Below are 26,976 nucleotides of genomic sequence, written 5' to 3'. Positions count from 1 at the left end.
ATTGTTGCGCTTTAAGTGTAGCCTTTTTTGTGGGCACAGGTTCGCCCAATACAAGCTAGTTTTGTCTTTCACAGTACTGCTACTGTGTTCTTTACCGTCACTACCACGTGACATCTGGTGGAGGTGCTTGTGCGTTCATGTACCGAACGCCCCCGCAAAGCCGCGACCCAAGCCCGAAGCCCGAGGACAGAACCAACATCGCCGAAGACCAGCGTGCTAGCCGCAGACTGCAAGGACTGCCCCCAGAGCAAGGACTTCTACCTGAGACGACAAAGAAGATCGTGGTCAAGACAACCCCAATGGCTGCCCCAGCGTCCCCTGTTATCCTACAACAACCTCGGGACCCACCAACCTTCCATGGAGCAGCGACTGAAGACCCGGAATCATGGCTGGAGACCTACGAACGAATCGCAACATTCAACAACTGGGACTCCGACGAGAAGCTGCGGCATGTCTACTTCGCCTTAGAAGACACCGCCAGAACTTGGTTTGAGAACAGGGAATCGACCTTGACAACGTGGGACCTGTTCCGTAGCGGCTTCCTACGCACCTTTACAAGCGTCGTGCGCAAGGAAAGGGCTGAAGCTATGCTGGACGCCCGAGTGCAGCTACCAAACGAGAACGTTGCTATCTTCACGGAAGAAATGAAACGTCTGTTCCGCCACGCCGACCCGGATATGGCCGAGGAAAAGAAAGTTCGCCTACTTATGCGTGGGGTAAAGGAGGAACTTTTCGCTGGGATGGTAAGAAGCCCACCGAAGACCGTCGAAGAGTTTCTTTGTGAGGCGACGAACATCGAGAAGACACTCGAAATGCGGAACCGGCAATTCAACCGCCGTACAAGCTCTACCCACTACGCAGGAATTCAATCACTGGCCACGGACGATCTGCGCGAGACCATCAGGGCCATCGTGCGCGAAGAACTGCGCAAGCTCTTGCCTTCGTCGCAGCCTCAAGTGGCCTCGATCGCCGACATCGTAAAAGAAGAGGTGCACCGATCGCTTGGAGTTCCTCAAGTGCAACCAGAACCGCCGCAGCCTCAGCCGCAAGCGATGAGCTACGCCGCCGTCGCCCGCCGTCAAGGTCCCCTTCCACGACCGCGCCAGGACCCCGTAACGCCGCAATTCCGTCGACCACCACCGCCGCCGCCAGCACGCCCACCCGTCGCCCAGCGCAGCTACCCGAGGAAGACAGAAGTTTGGCGTGCTCCTGACCACCGCCCGCTCTGCTACCACTGCGGAGAAGCAGGTCACGTCTACCGACGATGCCCGTACCGAGAGATGGGACTGCGAGGTTTCGCCGTCAACGCGCCGCGTCCACAGCTTGGAGAGCGCCCACGTGACATCGCCGATTACCTCGCCGCCACTCAGTGGAGCCCTCGACGACCGTCCCGTTCGCCGTCACCAGGCCGCTACCTGTCGCCGCAGCGCCGACCGTACACCGGCCAAGCCCGGGGCCGCTCTGCGAGCCCATATCCGGAAAACTAAAAGCAGCAACCGATGGAGGTGCGGTTGCTGTTCGTCGAACTGACGAAGATCCTCCGCCGCCGACGAAGACGACGAAGAAACCGTCTCGACGACCTAATGACGACACGCCGCCGTCCCGAAGAAGTCGGGAAGCCAAGACTACACCGACGAAAGACGACTTGACGACGCAACGTTCCAGCTTCAGTTCAACACGACGCAGCCGTGATCCGACGCCAAGACCCAACTGCAACGCCAGACAAAGAACAACCGACCTCGACGTGCTTCTCGACGGCCACGCAGTCACTGCCTTAGTCGACACAGGGGCCGATTACTCCGTAATGAGTGGACACATCGCCGCCCAGTTGAAGAAAGTTAAGACTGCATGGGAAGGCCCTCAGATTCGCACCGCTGGAGGACACCTCATCACGCCGACTGGGATCTGCACGGCAAGAATAACCATTCATGACCGGACTTACCCTGCCACCTTCGTTATCCTCCAACAGTGTTCACGAGGCGTCATTCTCGGTATGGACTTCCTCAACCAACACGGCGCAGTCATCGACCTGAAGTCGAAGTCAATAACACTGTCGGAAGATCATGCGAGCCCTCGTAGTCACCACGCCTTGAGTGTGCTCGAAGATCAAGTGAGCATCCCGCCTCGCTGCAGCATTGTTATTTCGGTCAGCACCGAAACACCCGCTGACGTAGAAGGCGTCATCGAAGGCGACCAACGTCTACTGCTAGACCGGGAAATTTGCGTCGCAAGAGGGATCGCCCGACTGCATGAAGGGAAAACTGAAGTGTTGCTGACAAACTTCAGCCAGGAGTTCAAGCACATCAACAAGGGCACGACGATCGCGTACATCGAGGAAATCCTGGAAACAAGTAATGCGTTTGTCCTCTCGGATTCCGCCGCATCTACCCCGACGACTATGGTTCCCGAACCAGACTACGACATTAATCCAAATCTCCCTATGATTAAGCAACAGGAGCTCAGAAGTCTGCTCCGACGATACAAAGGCTGCTTTTCGACGTCATCGAGGATTCGACAAACACCAGTCGCCAAGCATCGCATAATCACCGAGGAATGCGCTCGATCACTCCGTGAGAGCCCTTACCGCGTTTCGCCGCGAGAACGCGAAGCTATAAGAGAACAAGTCGACGAAATGCTGCGCGACGACATCATCCAGCCGTCGAAAAGCCCGTGGGCATCCCCTGTTGTCCTGGTGAAGAAAAAGGACGGAACCCTGCGTTTCTGCGTCGATTATCGTCGTCTGAACAAGATCACAAAGAAGGACGTATACCCCCTCCCACGGATAGACGACGCATTGGATCGGCTCTGCAACGCCAAATACTTCTCGTCCATGGACCTCAAGTCTGGCTATTGGCAAATAGAAGTCGACGAAAGAGATCGCGAAAAGACTGCCTTCATCACCCCAGACGGCCTCTACGAGTTCAAGGTTATGCCATTCGGACTGTGCTCGGCGCCTGCAACGTTCCAGCGCGTTATGGACACGGTTTTAGCAGGATTGAAGTGGCAGACCTGTCTCGTATACTTGGATGACGTCGTCGTCTTCGCCGGAAATTTCGACGTTCACCTTAGGCGGCTTGCAACAGTACTAGAGGCCATCAGGTCATCAGGACTTACTCTGAAGCCGGAAAAGTGCCGCTTCGCTTACCAGGAGCTTCTATTTTTAGGCCACGTCATCAGCAAATCTGGAGTCCGCCCCGACCCGCAGAAGACAGCTGCCATAGCAAAGTTCCCGCAGCCCATCGACAAGAAGGCAGTGCGTAGATTTCTTGGCACGTGTGCCTACTACAGGCGATTTGTCAAGAACTTTTCACGCATCGCTGAGCCGCTGACGCAGCTAACTAAATGTGACGTCGAGTTCAAGTGGGAAAAGCCGCAGGCCGACGCATTTCAAGAACTCAAACGACGCATGCAGTCGCCGCCCGTACTTGCGCACTTCGACGAGCACGCCGATACCGAAATTCACACTGACGCCAGTAGCCTAGGCCTCGGTGCCGTCCTAGTCCAGAGAAGAGATGGACATGAACACGTGATAGCTTACGCTAGCCGGTCGTTGTCAAAAGCGGAAGGCAATTATTCTACGACCGAAAAGGAATGCCTCGCCATCGTTTGGGCTACAGCGAAATTTCGCCCTTACCTATATGGCAGGCCATTCAAAGTCGTCAGCGACCACCACGCCTTGTGTTGGCTAGCGAATTTAAAGGATCCCTCTGGACGGCTGGCACGGTGGAGCCTCAGACTACAAGAATACGACATCACCGTAACATACAAGTCCGGACGAAAACACTCAGACGCCGATTGCCTATCCCGCGCCCCCATTGACCCGCCGCCGCAAGATGACGAGGATGACGACGCCTTCCTTGGAATAATAAGCGCGGAAGACTTCGCCGAACAACAACGAGCGGACCCGGAACTTAAAGGCCTCGTCGATTATTTGGAAGGGCACACCGACGTTGTCCCCAGGGCATTTAAGCGCGGATTATCTTCCTTCACGCTTCAAGACAGTCTACTCGTGAAGAAGAACTTCTCACCAGTCCGCGCCAATTACCTTCTTGTTGTCCCGTCAGGACTTCGTCCAGAAGTATTGCACGCCCTACATGACGATCCGACCGCTGGACACCTCGGATTTTCCCGGACACTATCGAGGATACAAGAAAAGTATTATTGGCCGCGCCTGACCGCCGACGTCGCCCGTTATGTCAGAACATGCCGAGACTGTCAGCGACGCAAGACACCGCCGACAAGGCCAGCCGGATTACTACAGCCAATCGAGCCTCCTTGCCGACCATTTCAGCTGATCGGGATGGACTTGCTGGGACCCTTTCCGACGTCAATAACCGGAAATAAGTGGATCGTCGTGGCGACGGACTACCTCACCCGCTTCGCTGAAACAAAAGCACTGCCGAAAGGTAGCGCAGCCGAAGTGGCGAAATTCTTTGTCGAAAACATCCTGCTGCGACATGGCGCCCCAGAAGTCCTCATCACCGACCGAGGCACGGCCTTTACAGCGGAGCTCACCCAGGCCATTCTGAAATACAGTCAGACAAGGCACAGGAGGACAACGGCCTACCACCCGCAGACGAATGGTCTTACGGAGCGGCTGAATAAGACCCTCGCCGACATGCTAGCGATGTACGTCGACGTCGAACACAAGACCTGGGATGCCGTCCTGCCGTACGTAACATTCGCTTATAACACGGCGGTACAAGAAACAACACAGATCACGCCATTCAAGCTGGTCTACGGCAGGAATCCGACGACGACGCTCGACGCCATGCTGCCGCACGTCACTGACGAGGAGAACCTTGACGTCCGTACCTACCTCCAGCGCGCCGAAGAAGCCCGACAGCTCGCCCGCCTGCGGATCAAGAACCAGCAGAGGACCGACAGCCGACACTACAACCTCCGACGACGCTTCGTCGAGTACCAGCCCGGTGACCGTGTTTGGGTTTGGACCCCTATACGCCGACGAGGACTGAGCGAGAAGCTTTTGCGACGCTATTTCGGACCCTACAAGGTCATCCGACGTATTGGCGCACTGGACTATGAGGTCGTGCCAGACGGCATTTCGCATTCACAGCGGCGCCGCGCACGACCTGAAGTGGTCCACGTGGTGCGTCTTAAACCGTTTTACGGACGCTAACGAACTTTCCTTATTTTGTTGTTTTCTTTGCTACGAGTGCTTATTTATTACTTTCGTTTGTTTGCAGCATCGGGTCGATGCTTTTTAAGAGGGGGGTAATGACACGTGTACTTATGTTTATCGGGCGACAAGTTTTGCTTAACAAATGTTATCGCACGGCGCGGGACGCGCCTGCATGTATCCGAAGTTTCTGGAAGGTTATCGATGCTTCTGTCCGTTGTCTGTTGTCGCCGAACCTTGTGTTATCTGATTTCATCGCTTGACACGAATGGTGTAGAACATTTTAGAAGGCATGCGGGTCCCAACGTTTAGTCTGGAACATTCGATGATTGCTGTATAAAAGCCGACGCGCTTGACCCGCTGATCAGATTTTCGACGATCGCCGACTGTGTTCGCCGCTATTGTTGCGCTTTAAGTGTAGCCTTTTTTGTGGGCACAGGTTCGCCCAATACAAGCTAGTTTTGTCTTTCACAGTACTGCTACTGTGTTCTTTACCGTCACTACCACGTGACAATATTGTTTTGCTCGACATCTGCATTGCTCTTTTGATGTACGGGATCTGCAAAACATCGGCAGATTTCAGCGATTCTTCCGGACTATCTCTTAACACATTTAATAAAACGTCAATTACTTCTCCCAACAAACCCCAACGCGCCCAACAGTGTACCAGTCCAAAATGCTGCATTTTCACGCTTTCAGTTAAAGTCACAGTAAAACTCGACGCCAATGCTACGCATTTTCGCAGTAAATATAGGCCGTGAATACTAAGATCTAATTTGGTGCATAGAAGCGACGGGAGTCTGCTCTGTGTGTTATTACAAATCAGCGCTTTCTTTTTTAAATCTTATTTTCTGGTTTTCTAACGCGACTCATAGATATAACTGCAGTACACCAAGGTGATAAGAAAGAAGTAATTCAGTCGGGAAAATGCTCAGCGGATTTCACCTGTCGGCGCCGACTGAAATTTGTTTCTCCATACTGCCTCCAAAATGATGTTTCTTGCATAAAGTGTGCCATGCCACTACAGCGACACGACATAGTTTAAGGGGTGTGAAAGTTGGCAAGCTGTCACACAGTGCAAAAGAAATCATGGCACCGCTGCTTGCCGCTGCACTCTTTGGCCGCGTTCGTTCATGGCATAACAGCCAGTGACACAGCCCTCGTGAGAATCAACAGAATCCAAATGAATCCAATGCTTACGTCCCAACCGCAAGGCTACAAAGGGTTAGGTGACCATGCTGGTTGTGCGACTGCGTGATCTACGCAGTAGTGTTACTTAAAGCTCTTCCACAGATGTTTTCACCGACCAGGTGTATGGACGGGCTTTAGTTTTGCTTATCGAAGGTTCATGCATGATGGAGCACTCCATAGAGTAAAAAGTACGCAATGTTCACTACTTACTCCTGTTGCTTGCTTGCAACTTTATTCCTTGCATCGTATGACTTTGTTTTCAGTGAAATTTCTTGGTGCTTTGTTTGGTGTTGAGCTGCATAAACTCACGCATGGTGATTGGGTACCAGGCCGCGGCTCATGCTCTTTCTCAACTACATCTTTGGCAATACATGTGTTGGCTAAAGCTCGCGGTAAAGAAGTTTAATGCGAACTGGCAAGCGGCCTATAGCCTTTACACCTTGTCCTGCAAGCGTATATCAGTGAACGTACTTTTCACACGTTCTCCAAACATAGGAGTAGGAGCTCGACAAGTAGATTTGCGTGCGCCAATGGCTGCTTCGAAATGCTGAAGTGCGCTCCCACTACTGTAGTACAGTGCTCGGTTTCTCCCTTCTTTCTCTCTTTTCGCTAATTTATCCCCTTCCACCACTGCAGGTGGCAAACTGTGCGTCTGTTTGGTTAATTTTCCTGCCTTTGTTATTTCTCTCTGTCTCCCAGCCTATCCAAAAATAGCTGCAGCGAACCTGCGCACGCGCAGAAACCACATTATACGCTTTAGTGCACGCTTTTGCACTCTTTTATGCCCTATATTTTACCGGGAAGATAACACCGTCTATAGCTTTGGATTGTCTAATTCAAAACTTCCCTAATGTGACCACTCTGCAGGACTGGAATAAGCACCTATAATGCAGAAGATGTTGAAGGAACGCTTTTGTGTCACATCTCTGATACAAATTCAAGCATAACGAAGGCTTCACAGCAAGTGTTCAGCAGTGGCCAATGTAGTGTCAGCCTGGAGGCAACGTTTAAACAAGAGTACTTGTCTTCGTCAGCGCAAGGAAACGAGTCCCCTTGTCTGAACGATCGCTCCGGGCTTACGCTTCTGATGTTCGCCCTTTGATTTATAAGCAACAGATTAATAAATATGTCACTGTATCAAATACATTTCCCATCGGTGTTCGCACGCAGACTGAGAATGATGATGATGATAATGATGATACCAATTATAATGGTAATAATAACAATAGAGATAACATTTAGCACGTGGTATAAGATATTTAAATCCATACTTGTCAACCGCGGTTCTCGCGGTCAGAAGGCGTTTTATGAAGGTGGGAGCGTTGAAATAGAAGTGATGAGCGCTTTTAGACATTCTGAATGATTTTCGGGTACGTTGAATGGCCAGTGCCATGCCCCGCAGATGACATGTGCGCCAAAGCACCATTGATGTTACCTGCTGTGGAGTAGTAGGACCCGATAATAGCGTCCTGCAGCTGCATCGAGAGATTTCTCAGATTTAACCCAACTGCGTCAGTGAAGGCGCCTCCGAAACCAAATATTTCCTGGTACGTTTCTGTTGGGTTTATCACAAGCAGCAAAGTGTTGTTGCCTGGTGGATCTGTTGAAAAAGGAAATCAACAATGAAAGCGGCAAAGAACACTTCTATTTCCCTGCGTTCGTTGAACAAGAAAAAGAAGTAAGTTAGCAAAACATTTTTATCAGTGCTCGACGTATGCAGGAGTAGGCTGTTCTTTCAGGCCCCATAGCCAGACAGTTACTTATCATAGTATTAAAGGAACCTGGTACGTCAGCTATACAGGTTACGTTAGGCACACATGTACACTATATTGCAATCGAACTGAAAGTTACGCAAGTTCATTGTTCAACTGCAGTGCGCACAAAAGACGAACACAGGTGGAGTTATAAATTAGCAGCACTTGTTAACAAAGCAGCGCTTGTTTGTTAACTATTCCTGAGTCTTTAGTCTTTCGTGCGCGCTGCAGTTCAATAATGTATAGTACCGTTCACACTAGTGTCGTAGTTGCATGTTAAACTTACCTTCAAATGTGCGCGAAACAGTGCTCTCTCTCTGCGTCCCTATACCCCTTCCCCCAGTTCAGGGTAGCAAACCGGACGTGCGTAACCTTCCTGCCGTCCCTCTCTTTTATTTCTCTCTCTCTCTCTTTCTCTCTCTCACACGCACACATTGGAAAGAAACGGAACACGTAAAGACAGCATTCAATACTGTTTTGCTGAAGACGCACGCTAAGGTAAGAGAGCGTTGAAAAGAACGGTACGAAATAGCGATGGTGCCTTACATTAATGGTAGGGCCGTCAGGGTCAAAGAACATATGTCATCACTCAACAGATGCATGTACAGGACTGGATGACAGCATGAGGCGGTCTAGAAACTAACCTGTTTCTTCGCGGCGCAATACAGTTTTCTGGAACCGGAGTCCGGCCTTGCTGCTCTCAAAGACAATAGCTGCTCCTTTCGGCAGGGGCCCGATGTCGCTGATGAAGTCACAGTACGTCATGCCGCACACGCACACAGGACTGCCAAAGCCATAGTCCCTTGGCCAGCCCTTGGGAGCTGTGACTATTCGAAGTGCGATAAACGTCAAATTCGGTGAAACGTGCAGTTTAACCTGTTGGTTTGGTGCCACTGCAATTTGGGCAAGACATATGCAGCGACTGTTGGAACCGCGTGCAACCTACTTGCATTGGTTCCATTTCTGGTAGATATCCTCAACTGGCGTAAATATTTCAAGTCCCGTGGAAACGCTTCCGCGTGCATTTCGATAAATTTAGATGTTTTACGTGTCATTCATAAAGAAAGTAATTTGGAGTTCGCATAAAGCCTGAATAATTTCCCTGAAAAGGACGCAGATATTTGGAAAATTTCGTACACATATGAAACCTTTCAATAGGGACGGTCGAATGGACCGTTTGTGCACAAAATTTTCAATACCATGTGCATTTTCCTAATTGAAGTCTACCTTCGCTCTCGGGCATGGGTACTCTGGAAACAATGCTGCGCACTCCATGTTGTGTTACGCATTATAACTGTGCACTCTTGTCTGCACAGTAATGCAATGTTCTGTTTGCACTGAAGCAGCGGCTTTTAAAAGTGTATGAACGGAAGCCACAAACCAGACAGTTTTGGAGGAACTTCCATCGGGCCTTTAGAATGACAAAAAGCCGGCAAGTTGTGGCTGTCGTTCGTGCAATGCGTCGTTTCAGTGACATTGTGGATTGGGCGGCTTTTAAGTTGACTCCGTGAAGCGCTTGACACCTCGCGCATCACTTCTCCCCTAAAAATTTTATTTTCAATTCGGAAAATTAATTACAGTGTCCGCGTTTTTAAACAGTAAGAATTTTATTCTTGGACATATTTTTCGGTGAACTAAGAATTCCCAAGAACCGTGCAACTACTCCCATCAGCAACCCCAGCCTTGAACATAAAGCTTTTGAAGCTGCGTTATTATGGAATAGAAAGAAAAACGTATAGTTATATTATCATAAGATTATCGTAAGCTTACCAAAAATTATGAGGTCCCATTTGAGAGGTTGAAAATTAGTTCTGACAGCTGCTTCGTTTCACTTATTAAGAAAATATTATCCTGCTTAACAAATAAATGAGATAAACTCAAATGAAGAGGATTGTTTTGAAAACGGAAATACTAACATACACTAGGGAAAGAAAGAAAGGAGAAAGAAAGAAAGAAAGAAAGAAAGAAAGAAAGAAAGAAAGAAAGAAAGAAAGAAAGAAAGAAAGAAAGAAAGAAAGAAAGAAAGAAAGAAAGAAAGAAAGAAAGAAAGAAAGAACGTCGCGGGATCGAATCCCGGCCACGGAGGCCGCATTTCGATGGGGCTAAATGCGAAAACCCCCATGGTACTTAGATTTAGGTACACGTTAAGGAACCCCAGGTGGTCGAAATTTCCGGAGTCCCCGACTACGGCGTGCCTCATAATCAGAAAGTGGTTTTGGCACGTAAAACGCCATAATTCAATTTTAAAAAAAGTAAAAAAAGGAACGAACTCGAGTCACAAAGCGTAAAATCGTCCCTAGTATGTTCAGCACATGTCCGTACTAACAAAAAAAGTGTTTCAGTGCAAGAAAAGCTGGCCTTTAAAGGCAACTAACTGCTGACCATAGCACAAGCATTGTTCCACGTTACAATGTAGGAAACATCAAGCAGAAATCGGTGAAAAAATGTTTCCACGCTTCGCGGCAACTTCCCATGTACACGGAATTTCAATTCAGGGCCTGCAGTCTACAATATAAATCTTGCGGCTTCTCCAGAACAATTAGCACTGTCTTTTTGTAAGGCGCACAGCAAAGTTCAGAACGAAAATTGGTGCTGCATGATATAGCAAGGCTGTGATAATAGCCGGATTGACATTGTTCTCTGTACCAACTTGAAGCTAATGTTGAGCCTCCCGTAACAGCTTCGCCACGCTGCCTCCCCGTGCGACAATCCTGTACGTGAGGCAACGTTATGAAGAAAGCATGAGCATGGAAGAACCTGGACCTTCTCTCTAGCGAAATGTTTGTAGGCTGTGACAAGGTCTGTGACAGATATGAAGGAGTGTAATGAAGTCGAATATGCGCCCTGAATGTGCTTCTTGTTGACTGCGTTTTCAAGCATGAACGAGCCCTTCGCTACATTAAGGGTTTTGATGCAATTTCTTTAATGACTTTCTAAGACGTTAAAGAGACTTACCAGATATAAGAATTGCAAGCGTAGCTAAGGTTGTCAGCAAGGATTTTCCCATGGCACACAGCTTTCAAATGGAATGCTGAATGTTACGATGTGCTGTCGTTCTTGACGTACATCACTTGAAAAAACAAAGATTATAATTGTATCAATAATCAAACTCTTCAGACTAGCGAACCTATTGTGACAAGAACTCGTGTGCCCTCACTACAGATGCGTTAAGAGAGGAGCTGTTCGCGCTTAGCGTTAACAGGAATCCTAAAGAGTCCTCATGTATCAATCACAGCGTGGTGCCACTCACGAAACGCACTGTCCTGTGGCGAATGATCTCGAATCGGCCATGAGGCTTGCGACAACGCGCACTTGCGCACTTGCGACAACGTTCAACACCTTCGCTTAAATTGAATATAGTCCTGTAACATCGGGCGCTATAGCGTAATGCTATAGCGTCCTAATGCTATAGAATCTGGCAGTTATGATGTCTTGTGGCAGCATGCGAGAGTTTGCTGCCAAGTAGTCGGGCTCCTGAGATAGAGCGCAACGCGAATTCTGCGGTTTGACGGGTGTTCTACGTTCGCCGCAATGATCGCGAGAGGCGCTGGCTAAGGCTTTCAGGTATGGCATCGAAAACATGTGCATATGAGCATAAGAATGTGGATGAAAGGACAGCCATCGGTGTAGCTCAATTGTCGGAGCACTGAACGCGCGTGCAGATGTTGTCGGCTTGGTTAACACCAGCGGCAAGCTTGTCTTCTCTTTTTCAGTTCAATTTTCATTTACGTATAATAATAACAATATTGCAAATTTAACTTTTAATGATTGGACAGTTCGATAAAGAAATAGTTTATTTGGGCTATGAATTTCTCGCACATCGTTGTTTTTGGATTGATGTTGCTGCAACATATCGATACATTTGAAAACAAAACAATGCAGCTCAAATTACGTCGCGTTTTAGCCGTCGCCGCACAGCAAGATAAGGAGAAAAACCGCTTCTTTGATAAAAGTTTATGCCTCATCTGTGCCGAAGAGGCAGAGTTATCCAGTTCGGAGTGTCAAGGCGCTGCGCGCCGCGAAATCTAAGGCACACTGTAAAGCTCTAAACAAGGGGTCAATGCTGTGCAAGGCCGGCTACTACGTAGATATGTTAAATATCATAATTTTATATTAATTTATTTATTAGTTACCTGCATCGCCCCGTAGGGCATTACAGCAGGGAGGTTACAAACTTTAATCAATACATCAACAAATTAGTTCAATGCGTGGTAAAAAGCATCATTTTCTGTAATATATACAATGGTCGATGGCAAACTGTTCCAATCTCGAACAGTTCTAACAAAAAAAGAATAACGGAAGACGTCACCCCTACAAGAAAATTCCCTGACCTTCAAACAGTGGTCAAGTCGCCTAGATATATAATGTGGTGCCTGGATATATTTATCGCGGATTATGCCTGTTTTAGAATAATAAATATCGTGGAAAAATTTTAATCTAATATGCCTTCTACGATCCTTCAGCTCTTGCCATTTAAGTTTAAGTTTGCTTTCTGTCATGCTAAGCTGCCGGCTATAATTACCAAGAACAAATCTAACTGCCCTATTCTGGATTTTTTCTAATTTGTTTATAAGCTCAGATGTGTGTGGGTCCCAACAAACACATCCATATTCAAGTATTGAACGTACATGACTAAAGTACAACTGCGTCTTCAAGTTACTCGGTAAATGACTAAAATTGCGCCGCAAGAATCCCAAGACTGATGCTGCCTTATTTCCAATATAGTTAACATGCTTGTTCCATCGTAAATCAGAAGTAAAAAACACACCTAGATATTTAAATTCCTTGCTTACTTTTAGAGTTGAATCATGAATTCTATACCTATAGGGATGATTAGCTCGTTTTCTTGTAAAGGTGACGTGAACAGTCTTATTTATATTTAACGACATATCCCAACGCACACACCAGTCTGCGATAGTGTTTAGGTCAACTTGCAGGATTTGTGAATCGGAAATGGCATCTATGACTCTATAAACAACACAATCATCGGCAAACATCCTGAATGAAGACTGTATACCAGCTGAAATATCATTGATATACAACAAAAACAATAGTGGCCCCAACACTGAGCCTTGGGGAACTCCCGACGTAACTGATGCATATTGCGAAGATATACCGTTCAGAACCACAGCCTGTTTCCGCAATGACAAATATTCGGCAATCCACGCTATTATTTTACCATCCAAGTTATAAGCTTTTAATTTGGAGAGTAGGAGACTGTGTGCGACTACATCAAACGCTTTACTGAAATCCAAAAAAACGCAGTCCACAACTTGTTGCTTATCAACTGCCGAGGCTAAATCATGAATAAACTCTACCAACTGTGTATTGCACGATAAACCACGCCTGAAACCATGTTGGCAGGGACTTAGGAGATTATGCTTAGTTAAGTGGTCCATAACACAACTGTATATTACATGCTCCATAATTTTGCAGGTTATACTAGTTAAGGAAACGGGCCTGTAGTTCTGAACGGAGTTACGCACCCCACTCTTATGTATGGGCACGACTCGCGCTAACTTCCAATCATCTGGCATATCAGTTTCATTTAGGGACTTCTGAAACATCCGGACAAAATAAAAGCATAACGCGTCCGCACAGTTCCGTATGATAGCGGCAGGAATGTCATCAGGGCCGCATGCCTTAGCCTGGTTCACATCTTTTAATAATTTACGGATACCATCGACACAAAAGGTAACTTCTGGCATGAGGTCTATTTCAGCAGGTAATTCAAAACAGACAGTACGTGAGCTAGACGGCAAAAAGACAGATGAAAAATAACGGCTAAAAATTTCAACTTTAGACTCATTATCATGAATAATAGCTTCCTCATTTTTTAAAGCAGGTATTGATCTGTTGTCTTTGCCATTACGCTTCACGTACCTCCAAAATTCTTTGGTATCCCTGACAAGTCTTTCTCCTAGATTAAAGAAATAGAAGTCCTTAGCGATGTCGGACTTTTGCCTAAATTCAGTTTTTGTTGCTTTCAGCAAGGCCAAATGCTCTGGCGAATTAGACGCCTTATATCTTTGATAGTTTCGTCGCTGTCGTCGAACAAGGGCACGTAACTCTGTGTTAAACCAGGGTTTGTCTCGAGCTCGCCTACTTGATATAACTCGTGATGGGACAAAAGCTTCACGTAGTTCGAACAATTTCAATTTGAAGGTATTCCATAGTTGTTCGATATCTAGATTATCTGCGAGTGCATCAAAAGTTGGAAAGAACGACTCGAAAGCAGCGCTAATCGCCTCGTAGTTGGCCCTGCTGTAGGCATAAATCTTTCGACTAGGTGTTTTTGCAACCTTCACATACTGAACTGATAAATCTGCTAGAACAACGTTGTGATCGCTCAAACCTGGCAACACCCGTACATTGTATACAACATCAGGCACGTTACAGAGCAAAAGGTCGAGTACGTGACCTGTTTCGTCAGTGCGTGATGGCTCGTGCACATACTGATAAAAAGTATTCTGATCTAAAATATCAAAGAAAGTTGAGTATAGGCTCCCTCGAGCAGTATCCCTTGGTTCCCCAGCTGACCAGTCAATATCCGGAAGGTTAAAGTCCCCCCCCTAGAACAAGGCATTCATTCTTAATAGTTTCAAGAAAATTGCCTAAATGAACTAGTGGTTCTACAGAAGGACCAGGAGGCCTATAAAATGACCCAAGAACAATTGCTTTCCCATTGAGTAGCCTTACTTTACAAAAAATCGATTCAGTTTCATTATCCGGAAATTCCATTTGCACGCTCGGGATACTATTGTGGACAAGAATAAACACCCCTCCACCACGCGTACAGCGGTCACGACGAAAACACTCGTACGTGTTCGGAAATACTTCAGTGCTTGCGACAGTTGGATCAAGCCAAGATTCTGTTCCCAAAACAATGGTCGGTTGGATAGTACGAAGAAAAAAGTGAAAATCTTCAATTTTATTTTTGACACTGCGGCAGTTGACTAACAGAACGCTGACGGGGCACATCGCAGCATTAACAGTAATTTGTCATTGCTCCCGTGCAACGCCGGCTTTACCGTCCCATTGAAAGCGCCTGCTCCCCAAGTGAAGCGTATCAAACTTCAGAACTGGTTTCAAGCCTTCTTCGCTGTTTTGTTTGGCATACGCCCATAATTTTTTTCGCTTATCACGGACAGTACGGGAAAAGTCTTCAGATATAGAAACGCTCGATCCCTTGAGCTTGAATGCTTTTGCAAGCACGGCTTGGCGGTCTTTAAAAGAATTGAAACAAACAATGGCGGGCCGATTTTTTCCTGCGCAGAATTTACCCAGCCTATGCGCACGTTCAATAGCTAACGAAGGCAATTCAAGCTTCGCAGTGCACAGACTTATTATGAGTTCCTCAGACTGGGCTGCCGTCTCATTGGCATTAGAATCTGCCAAGCCATAAAAAAGCAAATTATTGCGCCTCCCACGATTTTCCAAGTCGTCCAATTTTTTAATCATGCCTGCCAAAGCATCATGATCTTGTCGCTGCTGATCTTCAACGTTAGCCAAGGTTTTTTCAATTGTGTCGATCTTTGCTAGCTTAGTTTCCAACGAAAGAAGGCGAGCTTTAACGTCAGTAACGTCTGCGGTGAGCTGCGATAACTTGGAAAGTATTGCACCTTGACCCTTTAACAGTTCTTGGATTTGTTCAGCAGTTGACGGACCTGGGTTACACTCAATATCTCCGCCACAAAGCAGCAAAATAAGTAGATAAAATGCCGGGCTACGAAAAAGTGAAAAGTGCCGTTTGACATGCACACGATTCGACACCACAGAACCGCGTCTCCGACAGGAAAAAGTAAGATAAAGCAGTTGGGGTGGAACCGGCAAAATAAAGCGAGACGCTTTCAAAGAGCAAAAAGAGCCAACCTGCGTGAGCAGTAGAAAACTTGTAAGGGTCACCGCCATCTCGCCGGTTCCACGCCCCATCGTCACAGTGCTGCTCCGCTGCTTTTGTAGCTGACACTTGACAGCGTCAACGCCCTCTTGGCAATGTTGCCAGCTCAGAAACGGAAAATGTCCAAATTCGTCACCAGCTGGACACTGTTGTAGCTTGAAGGCCTCGAACAAATCTGTCGAAGACGAAGAACCGCTGTCGAACAATTCCAGGCATACGTCGTCGAAGGGTAATCCGTGAGGAAGAACCGCCAGGGAAAGGTTCGCCGTAAACACCTGCGTGAGCAGTAGAAAACTTGTAAGGGTCACCGCCATCTCGCCGGTTCCACGCCCCATCGTCACAGTGCTGCTCCGCTGCTTTTGTAGCTGACACTTGACAGCGTCAACGCCCTCTTGGCAATGTTGCCAGCTCAGAAACGGAAAATGTCCAAATTCGTCACCAGCTGGACACTGTTGTAGCTTGAAGGCATCGAACAAATCTGTCGAAGACGAAGAACCGCTGTCGAACAATTCCAGGCATACGTCGTCGAAGGGTAATCCGTGAGGAAGAACCGCCAGGGAAAGGTTCGCCGTAAACACCTGCGTGAGCAGTAGAAAACTTGTAAGGGTCACCGCCATCTCGCCGGTTCCACGCCCCATCGTCACAGTGCTGCTCCGCTGCTTTTGTAGCTGACACTTGACAGCGTCAACGCCCTCTTGGCAATGTTGCCAGCTCAGAAACGGAAAATGTCCAAATTCGTCACCAGCTGGACACTGTTGTAGCTTGAAGGCCTCGAACAAATCTGTCGAAGACGAAGAACCGCTGTCGAACAATTCCAGGCATACGTCGTCGAAGGGTAATCCGTGAGGAAGAACCGCCAGGGAAAGGTTCGCCGTAAACACCTGCGTGAGCAGTAGAAAACTTGTAAGGGTCACCGCCATCTCGCCGGTTCCACGCCCCATCGTCACAGTGCTGCTCCGCTGCTTTTGTAGCTGACACTTGACAGCGTCAACGCCCTCTTGGCAATGTTGCCAGCTCAGAAACGGAAAATGTCCAAATTCGTCACCAGCTGGACACTGTTGTAGCTTGAAGGCCTCGAACAAATCTGTCGAAGACGAAGAACCGCTGTCGAACAATTCCAGGCATACGTCGTCGAAGGGTAATCCGTGAGGAAGAACCGCCAGGGAAAGGTTCGCCGTAAACACCTGCGTGAGCAGTAGAAAACTTGTAAGGGTCACCGCCATCTCGCCGGTTCCACGCCCGACGACAATGACCTTTTGTTCTTTCTCGTGCAGTGTTTATTTTTCTGTAAAGCTTAGTATCGCGGTCGCTTAACCCTCACCAGAACAATTAGACAGCGAACAAAACGGCCACAGTTCTTGCCATAAATCATAGCAAGCTGTCTCTAACGAATTGCAACCATTTCTGTAACAAGTCACAACACTACGCAAGCAACCCACCGACGTTGCCGCATGTCGGGAAGCTATTGTCGTGCGGTGCAAGAGGGCTCGACAAGCACTGATTGTCGACGTGTTTCACAATGCAACAATAGCGCGCCAGTGTGTCGCCCTTTTGTATATACATCGTCCAACCTACACTGCATGCAGGGTACCAATTTCGCGACGCTTAACAAAGTGACTCACCGCGAAGCTCAGCCTGGTAGATTGCTCTAGTTGGGCATATATTGGACAACGTACTAAATCAGTTGTAGAAAGAGTTCGTCGGAAATTACGCAGAGCTACACTGTAAACAATTTTACACATTTAAGGATGTTCTCTTGTCGCAGTGGTTATGATTCTCCCTCGCCGTTAGGGCCTTACAAAAATTTGTAGAGGACGGCAAAGGCGTTCTAACTGTGGACGTGCGATCACAAAAGATGTAGTTGAAAACTATATAACCATTCTGGCAGCATGTATATATATATATATATATATATATATATATATATATATATATATATGTGTGTGTGTGTGTGTGTGTGTGTGTGTGTGTGTGTGTGTGTGTGTGTGTGTGTGTGTGTGTGTGTGTGTGTGTGTGTGTGTGTGTGTGTGTGTGTGTGTCAATTCTGTCCGCTGGCTTATCGAATGAAAGCATACTTAAAGGGACACCCCAAAATTCATAGACGAATAATAACGCCTCAGCTACATACAAAACATAAAGGAAACACAGAGTAAGCGACATACGCCAGTTCAGAAAGACAAAATACGTAGAGCAGATTTATTTGTGCTCACATTTCTGTCGAGCTTCACGACAACGTAACGTCCGGTTACCGACAGAAAGTGTTGTTATGTCGAAATTGTCGGTCACTACGACAAGGTGTAAGATCCGACTACAGACAAGTCAGGCCCTGGCTATGGGCAATATTTGTGTTGCGACGGTAGTGACGAGTCACTATTAAAGAAAGTTTCTACTTTAACTATAAAAACTGTCTTATTGTCTTGTTTATTTAGAAGCTTCGTTATAGATTAGACTCAAATTGTGCCTGCTTCTCGTTCTTCCATATAAACGTTGTTATCGACCGTTCGTAGATGCTGTACTGGATGCTGGCAACGCCAAACGCGTCGTTGATTCTGAGCTTGACAGATTTGTCACCCCTGAAAAGAGGGCAAAGAAAAGACAATGCCTCACAGACAAGAACAAGCACTCAATCTAGTGAAGTCAATAAAGCCGGTAAAAATGTAATTTCCAGTGATATTCTCACAAAAAGCGCGTGCTATGCACCTCCATATGCCTTATCCACGAGTATAATGACACTCTTCAGCACGAGAGTAGTTGCTGTCAACGTTTCTGATTCGCTGAGGGCGTGCTCTATTTATGGCATAGCTTGAAGGCGCACCTGCCATTCCAAGAGTCAGTGCAATACGGGGCTGACCTTCTGTGACTTTACCTGCCTAATTACGACACTTAGTGAAGCTTATGGTCATCTTCATGCGCTTCAACTGATTTGTAGTGCATTACAACGTGTGTTGGCTGTTTATTGAATATTCTTTTTTTGCACATAATTGGGGCACAAAACGGCCCTCTTTTGCTCAGCGCCTTTTTTTATTATTATTACGTACATGCTCGCATTACGGTCCTCTCAAAAAGATCGCCAGTATGCTGTACTGTATCCGCCAATAAAAACACCTAAATCTATGAGATTAGTTCTAGTAAGAAAGAACAAAGAATACGTAGGCTCACTTGTTGAGGATGATCACAACGATATCAGATGCTGGCGTCATGAAAGCTGCGTACTCGAGGTTTTCTGAAGCTTTCTTCATACGCGCGTCCACCTTGACACTGCCTCTTGGGATGAATTTACTGTAGGAGAATGAATAGTTCATCTCATTTGTTTCAACTCTTACCCTGAAGAATAAGATGTATCCAAGCAATTTTTAAGGGCAACAGGAGGAGGAGGAAAGAGAAAAGTAGAAGGCAGGGTGGTTAACCAGAATAACGTCCTGTTGGCTAGCCTACGCCGGGGGAAATGGGAAAGGGGGAAAACAAAGATCACAGGGAGTGAGACGAGGGAAAGAAAGAAGGAAATTGTGGTGAGTTCGCTGACGTGTGTGGTTTTACAGAAATTGCAATAGTCACAGATGGTCGCACAAGCCCATCGTCCTTAAGAAGCACAAAAGCGCCTTTACCGCTTTATGGGCCGGTGGGCGATGGAGGCGGTGTTCCAGCAGCACCTGCATCGATGTCGAAATTCCCCGTAAGCGCTCACAATCTAGACGGCTTGTTGGAGATAAATAGGCTCCAAGAATTCTGAACGTGAGCTTTTTCTTCTTCAATGTTAAGCAAACGTATTGATTTGCTTCGTCAGGAGGCACTGGGTGATGTACATATGTCAAGGCACGGCGTATAAACACAACAACCTTGCTGCACTCTCCGTGGGTAGAGGACATAAAGCACTCATACCCGGACAGTCTGATGGGAGCTGACAGGTTGGGCTCGCAAATCACGATAATGGGGAATTGGCGCGTAAAGACAAACTGTCTAAAGTCGGACATGCGTGACTTAAGGCCTCTGGCGTTCCACTGAAAGACAGATGCATTCTTGACTTCCTCTTGAAACGACGGCATCTATCGGGGCGTGGTTTTACCCTAGAGCCGCAAGCACCGACCGGACTCAAGGTGTCCAGCACCTGCAGTGCGCTCTGTGCCGACGGGGTTTTCATGCTGCTCAGTAGAATGCGCATGGCATCCATAAGTGACTTCAGCATCACTATGACTTGGCGATCCTCAGTCGTCGTCGCATCCGCTATTCCTATTGAGGGCGGTTCCATTTGATGTGACTCCGAGGCAGGTTGTGCTCGTGGAAATGTAGGCCACACTTAGGAGGTGCGACTCTTGCCCATATCTTTGTTTTCACAGTGTCTGTATTTGTGAAAGTCTCTCTGTGTGTTGAATGGTTCCACACCATACGTTTGAGTACTGCTCGCTCGTTCCTCACCCGCGGGCAATCATTGGATGAGGCCTCATGAGTACCATGGCAGTTAGGGCGCTTTAACACAGTTGCGCGGCAGGCATCGGCTAAATGAGATTCAGCGCACCGTGGACACACTAGGTTATTCCTACAGACACCTTTTACGTGTCCCATCTTGCAGCACTGGTAGCATTACAGGGGCTTTGGTACGTATAGGCGGACTGGGGTAGCGGACGTGGCCAACTTTGACGTGTGAGGGAAGGCCGTCTCTCTCAAACTACAGCTTCAGGCGACATGTGTTGCCAAGTCTTGTGATGTGCGTGATTAGAGTGCCCTCTGTAGTTGGCTTTATTATTATTGGTAAGTCATCGGTTGGCGTAGAAATATCGACATCATAAATGACACCGACAGTGCCATTGCAGCCTGTAGGTATCATGGATCGCACTTGCACTATGTTGATCTCCGTTACGTGCCGCAGGCTTCGCAGTGCACTACGGTGTAGAACATCTACTGCATGGACATTCTTCAATGCGTTTATTCTCACGTCCTTTATCTCGTTTGTCCCGATTACTTCAAGAAGCGCAGAAAGGGCTTCCCTGTTTAGGAGTTGCAGATTGGACACTGGGTCCACAGGCATGAAGAGCATAGTGTACGGCCAGCGCTGTGGTGTTGTCTTCACGCTGGAGACACTTGGCGACGATTACCTCCGTGGCAGTCTTCTTTTTGTGGTTCAGCTCATGACAAGTGTGAAATCGTCGTCCGAAGAGTCGACGCTGTCCAAGTACAACTCGGTTGCCTCACTGTCCATGTCACGTGACGCATTTCTACGTTTCCTGGACGCGACCCCACGTGATGGCTTGGCTCCAGGAAGGTCTTCGAGGGCTTCTTCATCCATTGCCGCAACAAAGGAGTGTTTGGAAAGAAACAAAGCGAGACAAAGGTACAAGCGTTCTATAACAGAGACAGAATTGGACAAGCGGCTGTAGCCTGAACAGATGTTTATAGCGCTGCAAGTGCTACTGTGCTATGCGGTGATGGTATGCGGTGACAGTGATCGACTCTGATTGTGTCAATGCTCGTTTCTTTCTTTATGTCTACTTTGCTATCACTTTACCTCCCCCTCTCCATCTCTCCTCAGGGTAGGGTAGCAAACCCGATCTTCCCATCTGGTTAACCTCCCTGCCTTTCCCCTTCTGTCTTTCTCTCTAGCTATTTTTCATCTCTATGCGTACATTTTATACGCATAGAACCGAAAAAAATCTAACGTAACATTTTCTACAAAGACACATGGCATACCTGAAATGACCTAAAGCATAGTACATTGGCTGCTTGTAGAACTCCTGAGCTGTGGCGTTCACGATGATAGGCGAGTCGACGAAGTCTTTAGCCCAGTTGGGGCCTCCTTGCGTATCTAAGGCTAGGTTCCAGTCCGTCCAACCGCTAGCCCAGTGGTTGATGTTCTGCAAGTCAAAGAATGAAGGATGTTCGCATCCTGTCAGAGATATTCCCTTTCAGCATTCTCCTAATTTTGTAAGGCGGCAGGTATAGTGTTCGCATACTTACATAGCATGTGCATATAGTCTGTATATTAAATATATAACGTGTATATCGTGCTGTACTACAGTCTCTGTCTTATTGTATAAATTTGTCAGGAGCACTAATGCGTAGTGCACCGGGTAGCACCTGCTCAGCTTGTGCTACCCGGTGCACTACGCGGTGCACTACGTGGCTTAGCGGCTTTGATGTTGCGCTGCTAAACGCGAGGTCGTGGGATCGAATTCCGGCCGCGGCGGTCGCATTTCGATGGGGGCGATATGCAAAAACGCCCATGTCCCGTGCAGTAGGAGCACGTTAAATATGTCAAGGAGGTCAAAATTAGCTTGCAGTCTCCCACTACGGCGTGCTTTCTAATAAAATAGTGGTTTCGCATGTAAAACCCCAGAATTCATTCATTCATTCTATTGCTTCGTCATTATTTCTCATGCTCCTCTGCTCTCTTATGTCGCTCCTTCCCCTTTATCCCAGTGCGGAGTAGCAGGCCAGAGGCATGCTTCTTACACCAACCTCCCCGCCTTTCCTTTCATCAAACTTTCTTCTCACGTTATCTCATTCTCTCCCTCTAAATCTTTAAAAGTGAATCTCAGAAATCTTTCGCAGCTATGATTGCTTAAATTTCCATGGTAGTAAACTATTAATAAGGTCAAAAAACCTTTACCCCGTGCTCGCTCTGCCCTTTTCCAGCAGACGATACACTTACTGCCACGCGAACTACCGCCGGCCTTTGGCAAAATGGTACAGTGTGCCCAACCTATTTTTCATGACAGTGCGCTTCATAATTTAGCAGTGTTTGTAGCCCTTGTATGACGTGTTCGACGCCCCTCGAAAGGTTCCCCTGCCGCCATACGTTTCGCTGAGAACGATTCCTCAAATCTGGCTTCTCCGCAACAAGTGAACATCTGAGAATAAACTTTGTTGACTCAAACTCTCCTTGTTTGTTGAGTTGATCATTACCGTCAGCTCAATTAAGTTCACTGGTATGGCAAATACCTCTTACAAATATATGTAGTTTATTTTGCCCTACTGATATATGCGGTAGTCCGTACTGAACGTTGTGTCAATCAAGGAGCGTGACGAAATTCTTTGGCATGACCATACCGCTTGCTTAGTGGCTTGTGTTCTAGGGCGGTTCTCCCTCGTTTCTTCCTGAACGAGTAGAAATGAGCCTCGTTGGTAGCAATGCAAAAATTGGTGGTGGTGGGAACAACTTTATTAACAATCCGGCAAATAACTCCTTTGAATCTATTCAGAACCGAGCTGCCAGATTAATTCTTTCCGACTACTCCTATAACACAAGTGTTTCGGCCTTAAAATCGCGGTTGTGCCTTCCCTCGCTCACGTCCCGTCGCAAAGAGCTCGTCTTTTTCTTATTTCTTATTTTTTAGGTTCTTTCATTCGCTGATTCAAAAGGACGGGGCCGGGGGAGCAGAGTTGGAAAAAATTCAAAGAACAGTGCAACAAATAACCCACCTTATCAAAAGAGTGACGAGCAAAAGCCACGGACTCAAAGAAGAAGACTCCACGAAAATGATACAAGCGCTGCTCACGAGCATCGTCACGTACGGGACCCCATACGTTGACATGAAGAACAGTCAACGAGACAAAGTAAACGCCCTCATCAGAAAATCATACAAAATTGCCTTGGGTCTGTCCCCCTCCACGTCCACAGCGAAATTACTCAAAATGGGAGTCCACAACACGTGGGAAGAGCTCGTGGAGGCGCACAACGTCAACCAACTGGAGAGACTAAAGCTGACAAGGACGGGAAGAGCCCTGCTGCAAGATCTGGGCTACCAAGTCGAGGATGAAAGGCACCTACCTCAGCGTATCCCACACGAGATCAGAGACAAGCTACACATAAGTACCATTCCCAGAAACATGCATCCCGAGTACGACAAGGAAAATAGACAGGCGAGAACACAGGCGCTCAAGCGCATACTCGAACGCACCAACAGCAAAGAAGAAAACGTTAGATATACAGATGCAGCTGCGTACAGTACCAACGACCGATTCGCAATCAGCGTGGTCGACGAGAAGGGCGAACAACTTACAGCCACATCCATACGTGCCAAGGACGCGAGCACAGCGGAAGAGGTGGGCATAGCCCTGGCCATCGCAACGTGCAAGAAGGCCATGGTTACCGTGGTGACGGACTCACAAGAAGCATGCCGAAGGTATATGAACGGAAGGATTGGAAAGGCAGCGCTTCAGGTCTTGAACACCACCAAGATAGAAGCAGCACAAATCCTCTGGACACCGGGGCACGAGTCTCTCACGGGGAACCAGGCGGCGCACGCCGCGGCTCGAGATCATGCACGCCGAGCCATCTCCGACGCGCAGAGAACGCGTACCGACGACTGTGAAGAGGATGAAGAACGCATATCCAAGAAGTACTCGGATATCTTGGCGCACTACAGGAAGCAGAGGCGTCGCTACCCGCCCGCGCATAAGACGATGAGTAGGGACCAAGCGGTAACCTGGAGAAGACTACAGGCTGGAACGTACCCACACGGAACACTGCTGCACGCCATATACCCGGGCATCTACGGGCGAGACTGCAAGTTCTGCCCGCCGGACACGCCGAACACCTTGCGCCATATGGTGCTGGAGTGCAGAAATAACCGCGAAGTACCACCGTCATCATCGCCACCAAGCGATAACAACCAGGAAGAAGCGGATATGGAGGAAGAATCGAAAGACCAGTGGGAGGCTCTGCTGGTGACGCAAGACCTTGACAGCCAGCTGCGGTTGGTGAACAGGGCTCGGGCGGCGGCAGCGAGCCATGGCTACCTGGACTGAGGAGGCCACCCACCTTTGGGCTCAAGAAGCCTGGTCTCAAAATAAAGTTTATTTCTCTCTCTCTCTTTCATTCGCTGCCAACCGGTAACCAAATTATCATTCCAGCCCATCGTTTCTCCCGCCACACGCACCCTAATGCTGTGTATCTACCCCGCGCCCATTCCACTACGCATCAGCGTTCTTTCTTTTTTTTCACAGAGCCCGAGAATGGAATGGCCTTGCATCTGACATCGCGCTCATCATCGACATTTGTCTTTTGAAAGCTGCCATCGAAGGCCATCTTTCGATGACACCACCTAACCTGAGCCGCCATCTCTCAATATGTGCCCGCCCTTCATGCAATGTCCCGTTTTGGCACCTTTGAAGTATAATAAATAAATAAATAAATAAATAAATAAATAAATAAATAAATAAATAAATAAATAAATAAATACTCTTGTCAAATGTGCAAGACTCGCGACAGTCGAGGGACGCTATTCCTGCTCGAAGATCTCTAACACACGGAGCACGCCATGACGTTCGACATGGTGACGGTATGTTGAAGCAGCGCGATTGGATGAAGTCGAAAAACGCACACAGGACTAGCGCTGTGTGTGCTCTCGTCCCATCGCGCTGCCTCAATATGCCTTCAGGATGAACCAACTTGACCAAACTGTTATTGCTTTTCATGGCTTAGGCGGGGGAAAGCCTCACTCAATGTAAACATCGACGCTCCAACACTAACGACACATTCGATCAGAACCATATTCTATCACAAACACTGCACACCGAACCGAACTGGTCCCGCGCATAGTACTTGTCGAAGCACCTGTTGGCCCATACAAATGAAACGCAATGCTCCCTCAGCGTCGCCACCTGTTTGCCACTTGGGCTCGCGTTTGCGCGCAATGTGCTCGTTGCGTTCATCGCTTCTCATGGCCAAATCGCGTCGTTGCTCAGCTTCGCGCTTTTGCTCTTCGATGCTCATCACCTTCCTCAAGCTGCCCATGGCCTCCATGCGTCGTTGTTCCGCTTCCTGTTTCTCTGAATGTAACGTTCACAACGCTCCTCGCTGCTACGTTGCCCATTTCTTCACTCCATGCTTCTGTTTGTGCCCCCCCCCCAAAAAAAAAAAGAATGAAAGAAGCCTCGTCACCGCAACTAGCCGCAACCGCATTGTGGAACCATCATTGGGGCCATAACGTCTGATAGAAACAAATTACTTTTCCTTTTAATTCTGAGCTATTACGTGCCGTAGCTTCAACCTGATTATGAGGCGCACCGTAGTGAATGACACCGGATTAGATTCGACCATCTTATGTTTCTTAACATGCAACCATAGCAAAACAGAAAAGCTTGTTTCTTTTTTTTTTCTTTTTTGGATTCTGCCGCCATCGGTATGTGGCCGTCGCCGCCATAAAACCAGCGACATATAGAGCTCAGCAGCGCAACGCCGTAGCCATTGGGCTACGGTGGCAGTACGCATACAAGTAAGACTAGTGGGCACTGACCTAGGAGGCAGTGACAAACATTTTTTTGGTTATTAAAAAGTACGTTTGTCATCTCATGCAATATTTCCTTCTTTTTTAATATTTCCTTGTCAGTGTTGTGCCACCGATGTCTTGGGGCGGATAGGGCAGGTACGAAGAGGGGGGGAGGCATTCTTAATGTTTCCCTTCTGTAACCGCCAGTGGATCGGAGCCACTGTCGTTCTAGGAAACTGATGCTCGTTCCCTAGTTTATATTTCATGAAGTTGTGAAACGTGCGCACACATTCTACAGCTAATCGAAGTTTGTCATTCCTGCTGTAACGTCAGATATATTAGGCAGTTTATTATGTTTTACCTTAAGTCCCTGTTATTCCTTTTAGCTAACACAGAGAAAACAGGAACGAGGAGGAAAACCAAGGAGAGTAATCAAGGTCGAGTCCGCTTGGCTGCCCTAAACTTGGGGTCAGAAAAAGTCAATTTTCAGGGGTCCACTGAGTTAACTGAACGTTCTGAATTTTACTGAACTAACTGTTATGGTATTCTGGTCTCACATTTCATCCGTCTAGAAAGCCATACGAGCTCTTCCACAGCACCTGAAGGCGACAAGACTTGAGTGCCCGAACACAGAGACACTTCGCTTTATCTAGTTCGTGCTATTGATTTGAACTCTTGTCGTCTTTCTGTCTCTCTTTCTTTCAGTTCCTCATTACTTCCCCAATTGTATGGTAGTAAACGAGACAAAGTCTAGTTGGCCTCCCTGCACTTTACTTTCTTACTCTC

At 47.6% G+C, this 26,976-nt stretch overlaps 3 protein-coding genes across 6 annotated transcripts in view; 1 reads left to right on the top strand and 2 right to left on the bottom strand.

Moving 5' to 3' along the window:
• The window catches only part of LOC135905478 (lysosomal acid glucosylceramidase-like), a 48,309-nt gene extending 31,093 nt beyond the window's left edge, over positions 1–17,216 (bottom strand). Inside the window, exons 1-4 of one of the 2 annotated variants that reach the window (XM_070531885.1) lie at positions 15,958–17,216; positions 11,041–11,155; positions 8,730–8,912; positions 7,767–7,931 (exon numbers count right to left, since the gene is read on the bottom strand). In XM_070531885.1, coding sequence (XP_070387986.1) covers positions 7,767–7,931; positions 8,730–8,912; positions 11,041–11,092 — 400 coding nt within the window. In that variant the 5' untranslated portion in view covers positions 11,093–11,155; positions 15,958–17,216. The remainder of the gene's footprint in view (positions 1–7,766; positions 7,932–8,729; positions 8,913–11,040; positions 11,156–15,957) is intronic. The other variant, XM_070531886.1, reaches the window with a different exon arrangement.
• Positions 1–26,976, top strand: part of LOC135904071 (uncharacterized) — a 592,735-nt gene that overhangs the window by 193,230 nt on the left and 372,529 nt on the right. The gene's annotated exons all lie outside the window — the stretch shown is intronic.
• LOC135904069 (lysosomal acid glucosylceramidase-like) overlaps positions 18,153–26,976 on the bottom strand; it is a 22,672-nt gene continuing 13,848 nt past the window's right edge. For all 3 annotated transcript variants that reach the window (XM_065434652.2, XM_065434650.2, XM_065434651.2), the window contains exons 9-11: positions 21,668–21,831; positions 19,145–19,264; positions 18,153–18,558 (exon numbers count right to left, since the gene is read on the bottom strand). In XM_065434652.2, coding sequence (XP_065290724.1) covers positions 18,423–18,558; positions 19,145–19,264; positions 21,668–21,831 — 420 coding nt within the window. In that variant the 3' untranslated portion in view covers positions 18,153–18,422. The remainder of the gene's footprint in view (positions 18,559–19,144; positions 19,265–21,667; positions 21,832–26,976) is intronic.

This window comes from Dermacentor albipictus, chromosome 1 (genome assembly GCF_038994185.2).
Source record: "Dermacentor albipictus isolate Rhodes 1998 colony chromosome 1, USDA_Dalb.pri_finalv2, whole genome shotgun sequence".
Classification (NCBI taxonomy): Eukaryota; Metazoa; Arthropoda; class Arachnida; order Ixodida; family Ixodidae; genus Dermacentor; species Dermacentor albipictus.
This window is presented reverse-complemented; position numbering and strand designations above follow the sequence as displayed.